The sequence below is a fragment of the Musa acuminata genome, chromosome BXJ1-5 (genome assembly GCF_036884655.1).
Source record: "Musa acuminata AAA Group cultivar baxijiao chromosome BXJ1-5, Cavendish_Baxijiao_AAA, whole genome shotgun sequence".
Taxonomy (NCBI): domain Eukaryota; kingdom Viridiplantae; phylum Streptophyta; class Magnoliopsida; order Zingiberales; family Musaceae; genus Musa; species Musa acuminata.
Genome location: NC_088331.1, coordinates 43,311,077 through 43,328,217, shown reverse-complemented (window position 1 = coordinate 43,328,217; position 17,141 = coordinate 43,311,077). Strand labels below are relative to the sequence as shown.

The following is a 17,141-nucleotide window of genomic DNA, read 5'->3' as shown; positions in this document are numbered from 1 at the left end:
TATTTATTGATAAATTTAGATAATAAAGTATAAGATACATTAAAGAAGATTAAAATAACTAAAAGTGTAGGGTTTGAAGATACCCCTATTAATGTTTGGAAAATTTTAGGTAACAAAGGAATAGCTTAGTTAACTAATTTATTTAACAAAATCATAAGATTCGAAAGAATGCTTGATAAATGGAGGGAGAGTTTTTTTTATATCAATTTATAAAAATAAGAGTAACATATAAAATTATTCAAATTATAAAAAATTAAAATCATGAACTATACTATGAAACTTTCGCAAAGAGTCGTAGGATAAGGTTTAAACAAATATTCTTTAAAATTAATTTGATTTTATGTCTAGAAGATCAACCATATAAGCTATTTATTTATTAAGATGATTAATGAAAAAGTATTGAAAGAAAAAAAAAGATATATATATGATTTTTAAAGCCTATAGTAGATTTCGTAGAGAAGAGATATATCATGATGGGTTTTAAAAAAAATAAGTATCCATTAATTATATTTATATTGATGTTATTAATTATATGTATGATAATGTATCTACTAATATTAGAAATATATGGAGTATGTCTAGTGCATTTTTCTATTAGCATATGATTATACTAAGAATTCACATTAAGTCATTATCTTTTCACATTGAGAATAGATAAATTTACTAGTAATTTATATGATAGACTTCTTAGGTGTATGTTATTTGCTGATGATATTATTTTACTTGTTAAGAGTCTAAGTATAATTAATTATAAACTTGAGTTATAAAGATAAACTAAAGAAACTAAAGGTTTTAGATTAAGTAAGACTAAAATTGAATATATAAAATATAATTTAGTAATTATAGAATTAAGCAAGAGAATATAGTTAAATTGGATATCAATAAGTCTCTTTAAGTAAAAGCTTTAGATATCTTGGATCAATTATTCAATAAGATGAAGAGATCAATGAAGGTATTATTTATAGAATATAAATAAGATAATTAAAATGACGAGGGGTATCAAAAGTCTTGTGCGATCATCAAATACTTTTGAAATTAAAAAAAAAATAAAACAATTGTAAGATGAATAATGCTCTATGGATCCATGTATTAGACAACTAAGAAAAAACATATACAAAAAAATTATATTGACAAAATGAGAAAGTTGAGATGGCTGTGTGGAGTTACTAGGAAAGATAGAATAAAAAATACTTTTATTTGTAAATAAATATATATTACTTCGTAATAAAATAAGATAAGAGAATATTATTTAAGATGATAAGGACATGCGTTAAGGAGATCTCTAGATACGGTAATCGGATTTAGTGAAACAATTAATATTAGTGATACGAGAAAAGATAGAGAAAGATTTAAAAGGATCTTAGTAAAAATTATAAATAACTATTTAAGTATTATCGACTTATCTAAACATGTAGTGTTTTACATATTCCAACAAAAGAATCTATGTTGTCTATCCTAAATAATTAAAATTTTATGATTTTATGACTTTATTATTATTATTATTATTATTATTATTATAATCATCATCATAATCATAATCATAATAATAATATATACACACACATGTAATCATGGACATTAGTATACACCAAACAAATATTTTCATGATGGGAGATGATGATACCAACTAAAAAGTCCTGATAGACATTAGGATTAGTATCCAGAATTTTAGCAGAGATAATAGTGGGGACTGAGATTGCTAATCTCAAGAATGGTTTAAATGTATGTGTGATAATACTGAGTTCCTGCTCATGAAGTGGATAGCAGACGTGAAATTCACTGAGCACGACACACCACATTGGAATGTGGTTAAGTCTATCAACCAGTAGAAATTGCTCAATTCATGTAAGTCAAAGTTCCCACATGATTTACTGCACATTGAAAAAAAAAAATTATTTTTTCAAATAAGATGTAAGAACAACAAGTGTCAAACAGCCAAGTCCCAGATTTGCACCTCAGAGGTATCAGCGATGGAGCTTCACCATTCTCACAAAAAAGAATTTAATGGTTTCATCTGATACCAGCAGTGTGTCTGTGAAAAGAACCAAACCATTCAATACTACTCTATGAATTGCTAGCTTCATCACACTGGTGGGATGAAGCAAAATCTAGTAGAATGGCACTTGGGGTTGCTGTTCTTTAGCACACGGTCCAGTACCCCATTGTGGCCAAGGGAAAGTAAATAATGCTGGGGTTCTCGTTATTTGACCTGATAAAACAATCTTACTGATGAAAGGACAAAAAAAAAAGACAGCCATTTTAGGATATCGGTAGTAGAACATGGACAAAAAAAAACAGGAACCAATCCCTTCAACCTGAAGCATGGGTGAAAGTCCGAGCTGGCTCAGGGAAATTGATGTTCACAAGGTTGAGGATATCAATCCGAACAAACTTCTACCTCCATCCTTGAGGAAGCTTCATTTCCACCTCATGATTACTGAGCCCCATGTGAGTCCAGCACCAAAACCTGCAGTGGCAATGGTGTTGCCAGCCTGGACCTTTCCAGTCCGGACGGCCTCATCCAATGCTAAAGGAATGGATGCAGCACTTGTATTCCCATAGTTTGCCAAATTCGATATGACCTTAGCTGAAGGGATCTCTAATCGGGTGGCTACAGCATCTATGATCCGCTGGTTTGCCTGCCACATGGTATTTTCCACCAACTTTAAGATATTAGAGAATGCACAGCGAATCTGGGGCTATCAGAAGCTGTTTACCTGATGAAGTAGCAACCAGTCAATGCTAGAACTAGTGAGGCCAGCTTCTTCCAGTGCAGCTTCGATTGACTGTGGTACGCAGCGCACGGCAAAGCGGAAGACCTCCTTACCATTCATCTGGATGCAAGAATATGATGCTTTCTTTGGAGGAAACAAAGAAGTACCATTATTGTTTGAGATGAAGTTGCTGTGGTCATCTTTGGCTGGAGCATTTAGTTGCCTGCGATGAAACACGACAGCCAGTGACTTGGATGAAACTAATGAACAGAATATATAGATCAAGAATATGACTTTTTCAAAAGACATTATGCAAAACGTTGACACCTTTGGCCATGGCCATCACTGTGTAAGTCAAAGCCAAGCAAGCCGTCTTCATCACTACCACACGCCTACATAAACAAAATTAAGGTATAAAAAATTTCAGGAAGAAAATTCTATAGATGCATAGAAACATATTTAAATGAAATGATTGCTGTACAAACTGCACTTGTATTACTTCTAGCGATTTTGCCTCATATATTAAAGGCTTTCCACCTTCAACCTTTCAAGCAGATGTTGCAACTAAGATGATAAAGGACGGTGATGGCCTCAAGATATCAGATCCGCATAGCTTAGATGCATTTCAGTCTGATTCATTAAAGAAAGGGCAGATATTTGTTGTAGGCATGCTAGTGTAGCAGAACATAAAGTGAAAAAATAATAATAATTATGAGCAAAACAAGCCGGCTCAGCTGGTAAAGAACTTGAACATTGTAGGAAAGGTCCTAATGGTTGAATATCAATTTCACCGCTTCTCATATTTTCTTGTTGAAGATGCCAGCTGGTCTAACTAGTAAAGATCTTGACTGGACACAGCAGAGTCATGTAATCAACTGCATCATTTATTGTTACCCACTATGGGAGATTGATCACACCATCACTTACCCTTACCCACATTTCAGCTCAATCTTAGTGGTAAAGATCTTGACTAGTTGTAGGAAGGTTTGGAATTGAATACCATTTTCACCACTTAAAATTACCCACATTTCTTTCACCACTTATGCTAACTCACGGTTTGAGTGCCAGCTAGCTCAGCTGGAAAAGATCTTGACTATCGTTAGCAAAGTCATGGGATAGAATCTATTTTCACCACTTAACATTCTGATATTTTGACGGTATAGTTGAAAAAGATCTTGACTGGTTGAAGATCCTGGGACCCATAGCCACATTTTTCCCTTAACATTACCCACTTTCGAGATCAAATTCCACATTCCACCTTTGCCACTTATCCTTACCTTGCTTCTTGTTTTTTGAAAGCAAGATCCTGACTGGTTCTTTGCCATTTTTCAAGGTGTCAGCTAGTGTCCTTAGCCACATTTTGATCTCAGCCATTGTATAATGATTGGGATAATTTTTATCTTGTGGTGTAAACCCCTACCACCTGTCTACCAAACGTGTGATCTTTCAATGGTAGGCCATTCATTGACGCATCATCCTTTCTAATATATATGGTCCTTTCTCATCTCTTCTGACTACTGATGGCAACTACAGTTTATCAACTGTCCACCAGGCAAGTTGCTAAATTTTGAGCACTCAATCAGCTTTTTGTTCTTAGGAAAGTAAACTGATTTCCTAGAAGTTCAGAGAACAGAACATGGTCCCTGAACAAATACTAAGACTATCATGTTCTGGCATCTTCCTTTTGTCTTACTCCAGGTGAAATCCTTCCTGCAATGTGTGTCTTGGCAACTTTAAATCTCCATACAACCATCAAAAGATTAAAACATTTATGCATTAATCAAGAAGAAATTCTTTATTGATATAATTGTATATCAGGCATAATTTGGTGATTCTGCAACAAAACAGAGAATTGCAAACAAGAAGAAAGAGTTCGAACTCACTATAAATAGTTGTGTTCCATTTAGTAATCATACAGCACATTATATGGCCAATATTAAGATCAACAAAGTGTCAGACTTTAGTTCCAGATAAATTCTACATGGAGACTTCCGTGCAAGTAGCATTCTGCAGAAATATTTACAGATTGATCACTTACGTCATCCATATGGTAGAGAATCATACATTGGGTGCATGTTACAGACTGCAATTACCATTTATGCCACTTTTATAGCATGTTTTTGAAATAATGAAAATCCAAAGATTTACCAAGCATTCAAAGAAATCAAAGGAGCACAGAAGGAAACTTTCAGCTACTATTGATATTGTAATTATGTTAATGTCAACTTGCACACCCTAGAGGACACTTGCAAACTATTATCCTAATCTTATTACCACAAATTACAAAATCAACCTTTTTTTAGCAGCACTTGCATATAATGTGGAAAGGAGTACTTTTACGGTGTAACCGTTCCAAGTTCATCCCTAAGCAGTGTGAAGTTTGTGTGATAATGTCAATTTACAAGTAGTGGAATTCTTATTCTTTTAAGTAATATTCCACTGGGAGCATAATGCAATATGTTGAATTAGGCCATCCATCAAAAGTTTAAAACACTACCTGGACCAACACTGCACCAGCAGCATCTCCAAAAAGTATGCATGTGCCTCTATCTGTCCAGTCCACATAGCGTGAAAGGACATCTCCACCAACTACCAGGATATTCTGAAACCCACCACCTGCAGTTGAAGTAGCATAAGTCGTCCCATAAACTATAAAAATGCCGACAACCACAATTTGGTATAAATAATAACTATACCTTTAATAAATCGAGTAGCAGTAATGAGTCCTACAACAAATCCACTACAAGCAGCTGTTATGTCAAAGGCCCATGCGTTTTTGCATCCCAAGTCTCTTTGAACCTGAACAATATACAAAAAGGAAGTTTCTAAACATATATCTGCAGAAACATAAGGAAAAATCAATATTAATATTCATAACTTGATGAGCTAAACCGAATATTGCAGCCTGATGACAAAAGCCTTGCATTAGAATTGATAAAGTAACTAACCAAGATAAGCATTCAAGATGGAACAAAATTAATAAACTTTTCCAAACTACTCAAGAAAAGAGATGAAAGATGAAAATTACTGAATGAATTTTGGATATACAAGATGAATTCATCAAAGCAAAAAAAAAAAAAAAAAACGCACCAGCGAACATTTCACAAGTATAAGCACAAGCGAGTTCCACACGAGTTAAAAAGTCAAGAAAGCACAACTTTCCAACAATCTAATCAGTTTATAGATCGCCTCAAGACAGAAGTAACGAAATCAGATATTTTATTATCTCTGTCTTCCCATAGTAAAAGCAGGACACAAAAAACACAGTAGCAGCTAGAACTTTCAACACTTAATTAAAACTATATTAGATTACAACAAATAAGGAGTCTGATACCCGAGGCCACACATGCAGTGACATTGAGAGTTGCATGATTCAAAAGAGTATGTGGCATTTCCATCTAAAATTAAGTCTCCAAAAGTATGCAATTTTTTAAGAACTTGATCCAAGACAAACAGTTTAAATCCAATTCTCATCTAAGAGAGATGACAAATATTGGGACAATCATTCAGAAACAATATTCAGCAAACCTGGGCACCACATCCAAAGAGATCATCCGGTGTGGATGTGCACATTATGACAAGATCAACTTCTTCAGCTTCTACATGAGCCATTTGAAGAGCCCCTTTTGCTGCAGCTACAGCCAAGCCACCCAATGTTTCATTTTCTGCAAAATTTTCATAATCATATACACTGATAGTGATGCAATTTGTGGGATCTACAAAGAAAATTAAAGATTAAATTTTGCTATTTCATTTGACATTCTAACACTAAAACTCATGTAACCTATAGTTTCAGTTACCTGACATGAACCATAAGTTAAGAGTCATTAGTGAAACACTTCAAAACTTTCAAGTGGCAAGCTCTGCAGTGTCAAGTTACATTCAGCAATCGCCCTTTAACTGTTTGATTTTGTTCATCCTGACCGTTTATTTTATGTTAGCTGCATAAAAGCTCTCCTCCAAACTATTAAAATGGACTTTCTTTTGGAGAACTTAGACAAATAGAATCATGCAAATCATAATAGCTTGCTTACATGAGGAAGATTGGCCTTTGGCTGCCCTCTGAAGAAGAAAGAAAAACATGCTTATTGGAGAAGCAATATGGGACCTGTAGAAGTCTTAAGCAAAATTTCTTCTCCATTTCAGCTTTTACTACTATTTTTTTTTTTCTTGAGACTAATCATTGTTGACAATCCCAATACTCTTTGTACAGATAGAAAAGACTGCATATGAACATGTAACAAACAAAATCATTGACAGTGATAGAAAAGACTGCATATCCCAATACCTGAAAGAACTCGTCTGTTACGAATCCCTGTCCGAACAGAAATCCATTCATCTGAGGTTTCAACAATTTGTGCAAGGTCATCATTGGAAATAAGAAGCTTCGGGACAGCTGATCCACATCCAACAAGTTTGGAGCCCATGCCAACAACTCTGCAAATTTTCCTTTCTTAGAATGGATATATGGTTTTGAAAAGCATGTTCGACTGCCATGGATCCATAGTTTTCAATGCATATTCAATTACTCATAAAAATACTCTTTTGTTTCAAAAGATATTTATGGAAGATAAAATTAGGGCACCAGAGAAAAGTAAACCCCTAATTAACAAAAACACAAAAGTCAGTGTGTATGTGCACAATGCATTGAGGTCATGCACAAAAACAAGTAATACTTGACCTTAACGAAAATAATGTATACTGAAGTAAATAAAATAATAATAATTCTGAAGTAAATCCAACAATATTGTGAAACAGAGAGGATCTGAAGACCATGTTCCCAAAAAAAAATGTATTAGACCAAAGTAAGATAATTACTAGCAATAGTAAGGTAAGAGAGAGTTTCATGCAAAAGTAGATAGTATATTTTCTTTTCCAGTCATATTAACCACAAGTGAGACCATAAAGTGAAATAAGATGATTGATCCTTCTTCTTAAGTCATCCACAATAAGGGTGGATCAACCTATCTTGGGAGTCTCTTTTTATGCTGTCAGGAGGTCATGCTTTCCTTTTAGTCACCTTTCAAGAATCACCAGGTTGCTTCTGCCGACTATTCGTGGAGCCCTAATCTTTCACTAAGCTACATTATCTCGTTTCCATGACACTATTTGGCAATTCATACTCAAACGGGAGTAGCTAATAAGGTTCAAGACAACACTTTGATATCAAGCTTGAAAATTTGGTAAACATTCCACAAGCACAAACCGTAAGTTGGTGAATCACCCATTAATACACTCAGACCTTCCATAAAGCCTTCTCTGAAGGAGTTTGGCCGCCTGGCTACTTCCTCCTAGCTAAGGCGGTTCTCCATAGTACTTGTTGCTGCTTTCCTGGCAAACCTATTTCAGCATAATCAATTTTCTTTTTAACTAGAGTGCAATCGATGAACAACTAGGTTCGTCTAGTGGTACTACCTGTGTCATTGTTGCCTACTTAGAACCATTCTGCCTCATGAAGATCCCTATATTGATGTCTGATCCTTCTAGAACATCTTGAGATGAACATTATTCGGCATCAATTCGATCAAAGAAAATTATTTTGCAAAACTATAAATCTTTATGCTCTCTCACCAAAAATGAAGCAATTTTTCGCGTACCTCCGAAAGATAAACCCCATCAAGTAGAAACTCAACCCAAATCGCAATCATCCACAAGCATTAAAACAAGAACGGGCTAAGACGAAGGCGTACCTCGGACGGCAAGACCTTGATGAGGTAGAGTCGAGGACGCGGCCCTCGACGCCGCCATCGGCGGCGGCCAAGCAGATGAGCGCCGTCTTCTTCTCGGATCCGTCCAGCCCCAGAGGAGCCCGATTCCTCCGCCGGAAGCAGTGCACGGACGGCGAGACGATCCCCAGCGCGTTGGCCATTCAGCAAATCGACTGTGGAGCGAAGGGGGAGACCGGAGGAAGGAGGGGATATCCGACGATCACAGAGGAGGGAACGGAACTGTAGATGCGAAGGACCACGCGGCGAGGGGAAGATAAAGAGGGGGAGACGAGACGATGAAACAGGAGAGGGGGGGGCCAGGAAAGATCTGCTTTTGGTGTTGTTTCATCCGCCCTTGCTTGGCCAACAGCTTCGATAACTTCGACGGGAGCTTGAAGAGAAGAGATGGTCCGGATCGGCTGTCCTAGCCGAATCACCAACGCTAATAAAAGAATTTTCCAATTAGCCGTCGAATGCGGGAGCCACGGCATTTCCCATGGAACCCACAAGGCCAAGCATATCAAATAAAAGCCACGTTCCCTGGAAAGAAGACGGGTTTCGTGCCGAGGGGCCTGGACCCTCTCCGGGCCGCTTCAAACGCTATAGAAGAGCTTTCCATTGGTCGGAACTCGTGGGATCCACGTATTGACCGTGGGTCCGACGCTATTGTACCACTTCAAAACCGTGCTTGATGGATTTAAGAGGACACGGGATCTGGACCTTCAAAAACTAGCAGTTTCCGTGAGCAGGAGTGTGGAACTGCAGGGGTTCAATGCTGCTTCGTTAGATTTAGATGAGGTTTACCTGCAGATTACTGTGATTAGGAGTTCTCTAATAGACCTCTGCTTCAGTCTCTGGCTCATGAGAATTACCGGTAACGCTCTCTCTCTCTCTCTGTGAATGCATGACGACCAGTAAGTAGATTGCTGTTTGACCATGAATAGCTTCTATTCAATCATGAACTTGGAAGAAATACGTAGGATGCAGTTTGAGCTCCTTCATTATTATCTTCAAATGAAGTCAACATGGAGGTTTTCACTTCTTAAGAGAATGGATCGATTAGAGAACTAATGATGAGATGTTGATTACTTTGGTAAATGTAATATGTAAAGTTGGCATGTGTGCTCGCAGAATCGATTAGCAGTCATGAATTGTTTTCTTCTTGTTTTCACCGAAAAAGAAAGGCATGTTTGATTCATCATTTTGTTAATGGTGATTCATGAACAATTGTTTGTGGATCATTAGGTATTTCTAAGACTAATTACATATTATTTTTTTATAATTAAATCTTATTAACATCATAATTTTTATATTTTAAAATTTTATATTATGATATTTATAATTATAAAAATAAATAAATAAAAATATAATTTTATTTATCCTAACAACATCGTATCACATCATGTGCTTGATCGATATAAAAGTAATAATCAAAAAGATAATTTTAATATTCTTTTCGTTTATGATTTTATCGATAAAAATATAAAATAAAAAATATTATAATTATATTTTTTATCTATTATGTGATATCACATGTTATATTTTTTATCGGCAGACGATATTAACACGAATTGAGTTATTTATTTTACTTTTAAAATGATAGGATCCTAATATAAATTTTTTAAGTATAGAATTTATAGTATTAATAGGATCTAAACATAAGACATAATATGTAGTTAGCTCATTTTTTTACTATTTAAATGTCCTACACAATAAATGCGCCGTATGATTGTTGAAACAATATGATTCATGTGCTATGTATTGATTGAGATGTTGGTAGGATGTCTAAAAGAATCATCACTAAAATGTCACCATCATTAAAGAAGGTGGAAATCAAATTGAAAATTACTTCAGCCTAATATATATATAAATATATATATTTATCAACAACCCATAAATGAGAAGAATAGTTAGGAAAACAAGAAAGATTGTTTAGATCAATCAGCCAAATGGAGGGACAAGTTGATACAACTGTGGGCGAGGGAATATAAATTGGATGTGAAGTCAGCCTGCTGAGGAACATCTCAATCTCAAGAGTTTCTACTACAATCCTTGGAAGATGTTGTTGTCCACAGTTGATTAATCCATCGCCAGACATGTGGAAAGTGTGGATGAGCTGTAGAAATAAATCTACAGGTGGCAGATCCAATTAGATCATCTGCTCCAAATCTTCCAACTCTTTAGGTGATCTCAATATACATGTGTGTATCTCACAGGGTCAATGACTCTCATCTGTTCTTCCCCTTTGGACCCTAGTACCAAAGGCTTCAGTGAATTGGTCTCTTATTGCTCTCCATTCTTTTAAGTGCAAAGGACAGCTTGATTAAATATGCATTATATGTATGAGTCTTATTAAATTAATGGCTATGATTGGTGGGATCCAGTGGAATTCAATCTGTATGCATGCTTTGCTGAATCCACATCTCTACAATGAGATTATAATACTCACCATGAATGACAGTACAAAGCTTCAGGGGCTGCCCACTGATAGATAGTCTAGAAAAAGAACCATCAATTCAAGATAAACCATGAATTTATGATCAATAAGTGTGATTATTTTATTTCATCAAATCAGCAGAAGTCGAGAGAAAATAATAATAATAATAATAATAATCCTTGGCTACATCACCACATGTCTCCTATTTGTTTCATGTTCTTGAATGATAATGTTAATATTTATACGCATATGAAATCTTTAGATGCTTCCAAAACCAATCTCAAGCACTGTGTTGGGATGTCACATATCGGAACAGTAGATGAAGATGAATCGTATCATATAGAAAACCAAGTATTACTTTGCTTGGGACTGATGCAAGGGAATACCACCAAACTGTGCCACCCAAACTAGAGTCAACCACCGGCAGACTTGTCCCCCTCACGTACCAAGTTGCTTCGTCTTGCGTCGGCATCTTTCCACCTTTCAAGCTACCTTCCCCACTTTAATATCAAGGATAAGCCTCTCTACACTCATCCTGAGAAGAAAAAGAAGCCCCACTCTGAACACCACCAGTCTAGTTTAATCACATCACCATGTCTCCATTCAACACTGAGCTCCCCACGTTACCAGGCTGACCATGTTCACCCCCCCTTCTGCTTCGTCACGTTTCATTACCTGAATGAATCCCCCCATGCATCCGGTTTGACTTCGTATAAATGCCCATGGGGGATCTGTGCAGGATGAGGTCTCGGGGTCACTTTTGTGCCTGCGGCCATGGCCTAAGCCTCATCGTATAGAGAGAGAGAGAGAGAGAGAGAGAGAGAGAGAGGAACAACGGTGTCAGTGTCTCACTCACATGTCTGTATCAGCCATGGCTGAGAGCAGGAAGTGCGCCGTTGCCCGGCCGAGGAAGGCGAGGAGGGGAATCACCGGCAGGTGCGCGGCGCTCGTGAAGGAGCAGCGGGCCAGGATCTACATCTTGCGCCGCTGCGCCACCATGCTGCTCTGCTGGTATATCCATGGAGATGACTGAACTAAAAGCTGGGGACTTGCATGGCGCAGCCTGCAGTCCCCATGCAGTGTAGCATCCATTGTTTTGCTATCTTCCACTACTGCTGCTCTTGGCCCTGGTTATATCTACTGGACACCACCAGATGCTACTACTTCCTCTTCTTCTTCTTCTTCTTCTTTGAACATGTTTTGCACCATGGTCTTTAGGCATGGTTTTTGAATCTCCTTCTTCTTCTTCCTCTTCTGTTCCACCACCACCTCCTCCTTCTTCTTCATCTTTTTTGTCCATTCCATGGTCATTCTCTTTCTTTTTTTCCAGTTGCACAGTTCATGGGACTGGGTTTAGCTGCACCATCAGCAGTGTGGGGAGGACTGGATGCATCATGGCTGGTGTTGCTAGTGATTGCAGTCTTGAGAAGGCCCAATTGGATGATCTACTGCTCTTTTCCTTCTTTTTTGTATCAGCTCTCGTGGTTTTGAGATGGACCAAAGAGGCTTCATGTATCATATACAACTACTGCTGCTGATATTTATGTGAACTACTTAGCAATGGGATTAACAATAACTCTATGTAATGAGTTCCATTGCCTGTGTTGAACATTTACAGTCAATATTAATGTCATTCAATAAATTAGGTGGCCATTTAAATCAAAGTTTGGATCTCTCTGTTGTCTACATTAAGTTTGGATCCCTTTTAAACCATTGCCGATGGTGCAATGACTGGAAACAGGGATGAGAGAGGATCCAACCTCTCAGTTGCAGTTGAAGATCCAGATCCAGTATGAGAATTTGAAGATGGGTTTCAGATTCTGTAGTGCATTTAAATTCACACTTGGATCAAGAAGTGTGTTGCAGATTGCTAGTTTAGCTTTAGATATATCTAAAAAAAACTCAGAAATAAAATTAAAAATTGATGATATATAAAAACAATTCATGACTTCAGAGACTCATTTAGGTTCCAATATTGGGACATACATTGTGACATCCCAACCAAGCAGAAGTTGGAAGTGGACAAGACCACAATGCCATAAGTTAACATTAGTGAGAATGTAAGATTTTAATCCTCAACAAGCAACTTATACAATAATATATTATATGTTTGAAACTGTAACCTATTAATTCACAAAGTTTTCATAACCTATTCACTCTCTTAAATAATTATATTTAAGAGTGACAAGTTAAGAGTATGATAGAGAAGAGTCTTCTCTCCTCAAGCTTTCTCCTTATTTTTATATTTAAGCAAATCACAATTATCACATATTCCAACGAAAATAACTAATTAACTTTATTTTTTAATAAAAATAATTATCTATTGCCTTTTATAATTAGTTACATCTAGCATCTCGATCTTTACTGTTTCAAAAAATATATTAGGATATATATACTTATAAAACATTAAAATATCTGTACATGAAAAGAAAGAGAGAATAGTTTCATTGAAGCGATGAGATTATACATATCATTCTCATAAATATATAGATCTCAAATGTAATTTTTATATTGTTGGATTTCAATACTTCATAAAGTTTACTAAGCAGTAATCAATACTTCCTAGAATTCTGCATCAGAGAGATTGATACTACAATACCATCTGCCATTTACAGCATTTGACAGGAGCAATATATTAGCATGTTTCTGGATACTGCAAGCTCATCATAACAGTGATACCCATAGTCCATAATGGTTCATCTAAAGCGTCATAATATTGTTTCTGATAACAGTGGATGATCCATTGACTCAGTTGCCTGTGGATTTGGCCGTCATAGCAAGCAGGCTAGCTGAGTTGAGTTGAGGGCGCCTCTCAGAGTCACCTTCCATGTCTAATGACTTTGCTGAAGCATATGGAGCTGCGCTCACCAACCTGCACAGAGAGCAGTTGGTAGAAAGATGAATTGTGTGTCGAAGTCACAGTAATTTAGTCTTTCGACTCATAATGGTTAATGAAGCGTTAGCGTCCTCATCATGAATAGTGTTTTAAGTCATGATTTCGAAGAAGAAGCCATGGTGAAACAGGAGGCTCACCGGTTCCGGCGCTTCTCGAGGAAGCGCTGCAGCGATTTCCGCCTCGCCATGGGCAGTTCTGCGTGCAGGCCAAACAAAAGAAGGACATCCCTTTGAGTTCCCAACAAGCCATCACAAGTTGGCAGGGAACAATATATTACCAGAAGCAAGCTAAGGAAGTGGGTGGCCTCACCAGGTTGCAGCTCGACCTGCGGTGGCTCTCCCGCCGTCGAGCTTTGAAGCGACAACGATCTCGTCAGCAGCGGCCCGAGCAAGGCGGCGGCCGTAGCGGCACTGGGGCCAACGATAGCGGGCGTTTTGGTCGCGGCGGCCGCGATGAGTAGTATCGCCCGTGCCTGCTTCAGTGCGCGCCAAGCCAAATGACTCAGTTCAAGCGGTCATCGAGGCCAGCATTATATGAGGCATGGGAGGGAGATGCATCAAATAAAGAGATGAAGATTAAGAGGCTGAAACCTTATCTCGGGGAATGGCGTTATAGGCTCTGAGCTTCGCCATTGGCACCCTCAAGCTCCTCAAAGAAAACAATAGCATGAGCACATGTATTTATATCTATTGATAAATCTCTCGCAATAACAACCTCAACAACAATCAAGATTTCCTCAACTACATGAGATATTATAAATATGTTAAGGAAAATCCTCTATGCTGAGGAAAATTCTCCCTTCCAAACATATATAAATATGAAGTATTATGTATTATTTCAATCAATGTAATCTTCTTCTTTATATTTCATTTCTATCATCTATCTATCTATATATCTATCTATCTATGATAATACGAATAGTCATCGTTTTAAATAGGAAAGTACAAATTAAAATATTAGTTTATAAAGAATACAAATAAAATTTTTTAATTAGGGGACCAATTATAGATTTACCTCATGTAATTAGTTATTTTTAATATTTCAATCTTTACACATTCAAAAATTAAATATTGAGATTTATACAAAGTTAAAAATAATAATTTTAGAAGATTAAAAATCAAGTATAAAGATCTCAACGTAACTTTAGAAAATATCATGATTAGGATGTTAAAGGGAACTAACTAATCCCAATAAACAAACACAAAATATTTTTATTCATTAATCAAATGATGTTATTGGTATTTGAGTTTCTTTCAATCCTTTTTTTTTTATCTTACTCTACTTTCCAAAAAAAAAATTATATTACTATTTCAATTGAATACAATCATCTCCTTTCCTTATCAAAGAAAATTAAAATATCTATCTTGAAAAGAAAACAAAAATTATCATACTCCTTTGAATGATCAAAATTTGTTAGCCAATTTGTTGAGTATTTTTTTTAATCATATTTCTTGACAAATTGATTCAAGAGATAGTGGCATCAGTTTGAGCTATGCATGTGTGTTCTATGAAAACAAAATCTAAAATCTAAAATTAACTTGAGATAATTTCATAAAAATATAATAAAATCAAGATGTGTAAACACAAAATGATACGATCAGCTTTTCAAGAACAAAATAAAAAAAAGACAGTATGGAAAAACAACAACTTGATGAGAGAAGAAGAAGAAGAAGAAAACAGAAATGAGAAACCAAGTAAGACTCCTCGTTGTTTTCTTTGGCGGACTCCATAAGATTGTTGGCAAGAAGAAAGAAACAAACACAAGAACGTAAGAAGTCTATTGTACCTGTGGCCAGCCGAGTTCTTCTTCATCTCCTCTCTCTCAGCTTCGATCCGTGCATCAAAGTGATCCATCATATGTGCCTATTTGTCAAGGCTTGGGAGGAAGTGGCGTGCAAATGCAAACCTAATTGTTGTGGACAGGTACCAGTGGGATTGTTTCAATCAATGCCGGTCATTCTTCCGGTCTTCATCCTCATTTTACACGTTGAGAGAGAGAGAGAGAGAGAAGAGTTGTGGACCATTCCTTTTTCTTAGGGAAAAAGAGAAATTGAGTGGAATCATAGGAAGGTGAATTACTTCTTCAGAGAATATTGGAGTGATAGACGCTGACAAAACTGACAAGATGATGTTCATGTCTATCTTTATAAACCATCTTAAATCATTTGAAGGGAATTAGAGTAAAAGAAAACATCATGGTCCATTCTTGAGCTGAGGACTTTGGGAGATGAACAAAGTGTGTCCACAAAACAAAGCTTTTTTATTTACACAATAAATTTGGATACGATGGTGACAATAAGATATATATATCCTCTAATAGAAGCAACTATGAGAGTATGCATTCATCACTTCCCTTAATATACTGACTCAAGAAATTGGATATGGCTTCAATTTAATGTTTAAAATATATTCAATTATGAGTTATATCAAATTAGATTAATTAACTTCTTTTTATTTTGATTGTTAATGAGAGATTAAGGGTGCATCTCTTGTCACCTTTTATGATCTTCCTCAATAAATTAATGATAACAATGACAAATTACTTGGAAGATAAGGTATTCATGTCCATGGAGACTTACTTCTGTTTGAGGAAAAGAATCAAGAAAGAAATATATTTTATGTGCTCTAAGATTTTCTCTAATAAATCCAGATAGGTGAATTAAAAAAAATTACAAGAGATTTAGAGTTTGGATTTGGATTAATTGAAGAGAAAATTTTCTTCTTTTTATATTTTTATTCTCCCTACATATAGAAAAAAAAAAGAGTATCAAATCACCTCAACCTTTTGTGCCCATTAATTTTTAATAGATATTTTTGTTATTGTTTTTAAAATTTATTATTTTGATGTCAAAGTTTCTCCCCACAAAAGTGATCAATATGAACAAAGATAGAACTTCTTTATCTTTTAGTGACATAATTCTCCTTCTTCATCATTTCAAATTCTTGTGGTGTCAACTCAGATTCTCTTTTCACTATTCAACAGCAGGAAACACTTTGGGAAACCAAAACATTACTCTTCTGCCTCACCTTGAATCACCCCAATGAATGCCTCCTCCATGGCTGAGAAAGTTTTAGAAGTTGGAAGATTATGGAAATTTATAGGAAAGGGTGATGAACTCCAATAAATTACAAAGAAGGGATGATAGAGAGAGGAAGATTAAGACATTAAAATTTTGAGAACTCTTATTGGTGGTCATAATAATTTGTAATGTCTCAAACAATCTTTTAGGAATGTTTTATCAGAAATTTTTTTAATATTAGCTTTTTATGTAAAGGCACTCCTCATATTCATGTTTTCTTGGAAACATCTTTTTTTACAACTTGGATGAGAATATCCTCAGTCTTTACTAAAATAATCTGATCACATATGCTATTCAAAAAAGTTA

The 17,141-nt window shown here is 36.0% G+C and overlaps 2 protein-coding genes across 6 annotated transcripts; both read right to left on the bottom strand.

Annotated features, from left to right (window-relative positions):
* Window positions 1-1,892: 1,892 nt before the first annotated feature.
* LOC135584791 (beta-ketoacyl-[acyl-carrier-protein] synthase III, chloroplastic-like) lies at window positions 1,893-8,793 on the bottom strand. Of its 2 annotated transcripts, XR_010513616.1 has the most exons (9): window positions 8,405-8,793; window positions 7,003-7,151; window positions 6,243-6,379; window positions 5,411-5,513; window positions 5,212-5,330; window positions 3,042-3,106; window positions 2,718-2,937; window positions 2,316-2,639; window positions 1,893-2,226 (listed from the first exon to the last, which is right to left on the bottom strand). XR_010513616.1 is itself a non-coding variant. In XM_065184239.1 (8 exons), the coding sequence occupies exons 1-8, from the start codon at window positions 8,581-8,583 to the stop codon at window positions 2,418-2,420; spliced, it is 1,194 nt and encodes a 397-aa protein (XP_065040311.1). In that variant the 5' UTR covers window positions 8,584-8,793; the 3' UTR covers window positions 1,893-2,417. The 2 variants fall into 2 exon arrangements, 1 of the variants encoding a protein (XP_065040311.1); XM_065184239.1 differs by having other exon boundaries at window positions 1,893-2,639.
* Window positions 8,794-13,338: 4,545 nt separating this feature from the next.
* LOC103985540 (protein TIFY 3) lies at window positions 13,339-15,690 on the bottom strand. Of its 4 annotated transcripts, none has more exons than XM_009403268.3 (5): window positions 15,542-15,690; window positions 14,346-14,400; window positions 14,065-14,227; window positions 13,893-13,950; window positions 13,339-13,731 (listed from the first exon to the last, which is right to left on the bottom strand). In XM_009403268.3, exons 1-5 carry the CDS (start codon window positions 15,610-15,612, stop codon window positions 13,608-13,610), a joined length of 471 nt encoding a protein of 156 aa, XP_009401543.2. In that variant the 5' UTR covers window positions 15,613-15,690; the 3' UTR covers window positions 13,339-13,607. The 4 variants fall into 4 exon arrangements, with proteins under 4 accessions (XP_009401543.2, XP_009401542.2, XP_065041468.1 ...); XM_009403267.3 differs by having other exon boundaries at window positions 14,065-14,230; window positions 15,542-15,688; XM_065185396.1 differs by having other exon boundaries at window positions 14,346-14,403; window positions 15,542-15,669.
* Window positions 15,691-17,141: the final 1,451 nt, after the last annotated feature.

What these genes read in the sequence shown, in the direction of transcription:
- LOC135584791 (XM_065184239.1), bottom strand. Translation starts at nt 8,583, where the DNA reads ATGGCCAACGCGCTGGGGATCGTCTCGCCGTCCGTGCACTGCTTCCGG. An exon ending in TGCTACTCGATTTATTAAAG is followed by an intron (nt 5,331 to 5,410) that starts GTATAGTTATTA and finishes CTTCAACTGCAG; the next exon opens with GTGGTGGGTTTCAGAATATC. An exon ending in ACTGGTTGCTACTTCATCAG is followed by an intron (nt 2,640 to 2,717) that starts GTAAACAGCTTC and finishes ACCATGTGGCAG; the next exon opens with GCAAACCAGCGGATCATAGA.
- LOC103985540 (XM_065185395.1), bottom strand. Translation starts at nt 15,612, where the DNA reads ATGATGGATCACTTTGATGCACGGATCGAAGCTGAGAGAGAGGAGATG. An exon ending in AAGAACTCGGCTGGCCACAG is followed by an intron (nt 14,404 to 15,541) that starts GTACAATAGACT and finishes GTTTTCTTTGAG; the next exon opens with GAGCTTGAGGGTGCCAATGG. An exon ending in CTCGAGAAGCGCCGGAACCG is followed by an intron (nt 13,732 to 13,892) that starts GTGAGCCTCCTG and finishes CTCTCTGTGCAG; the next exon opens with GTTGGTGAGCGCAGCTCCAT.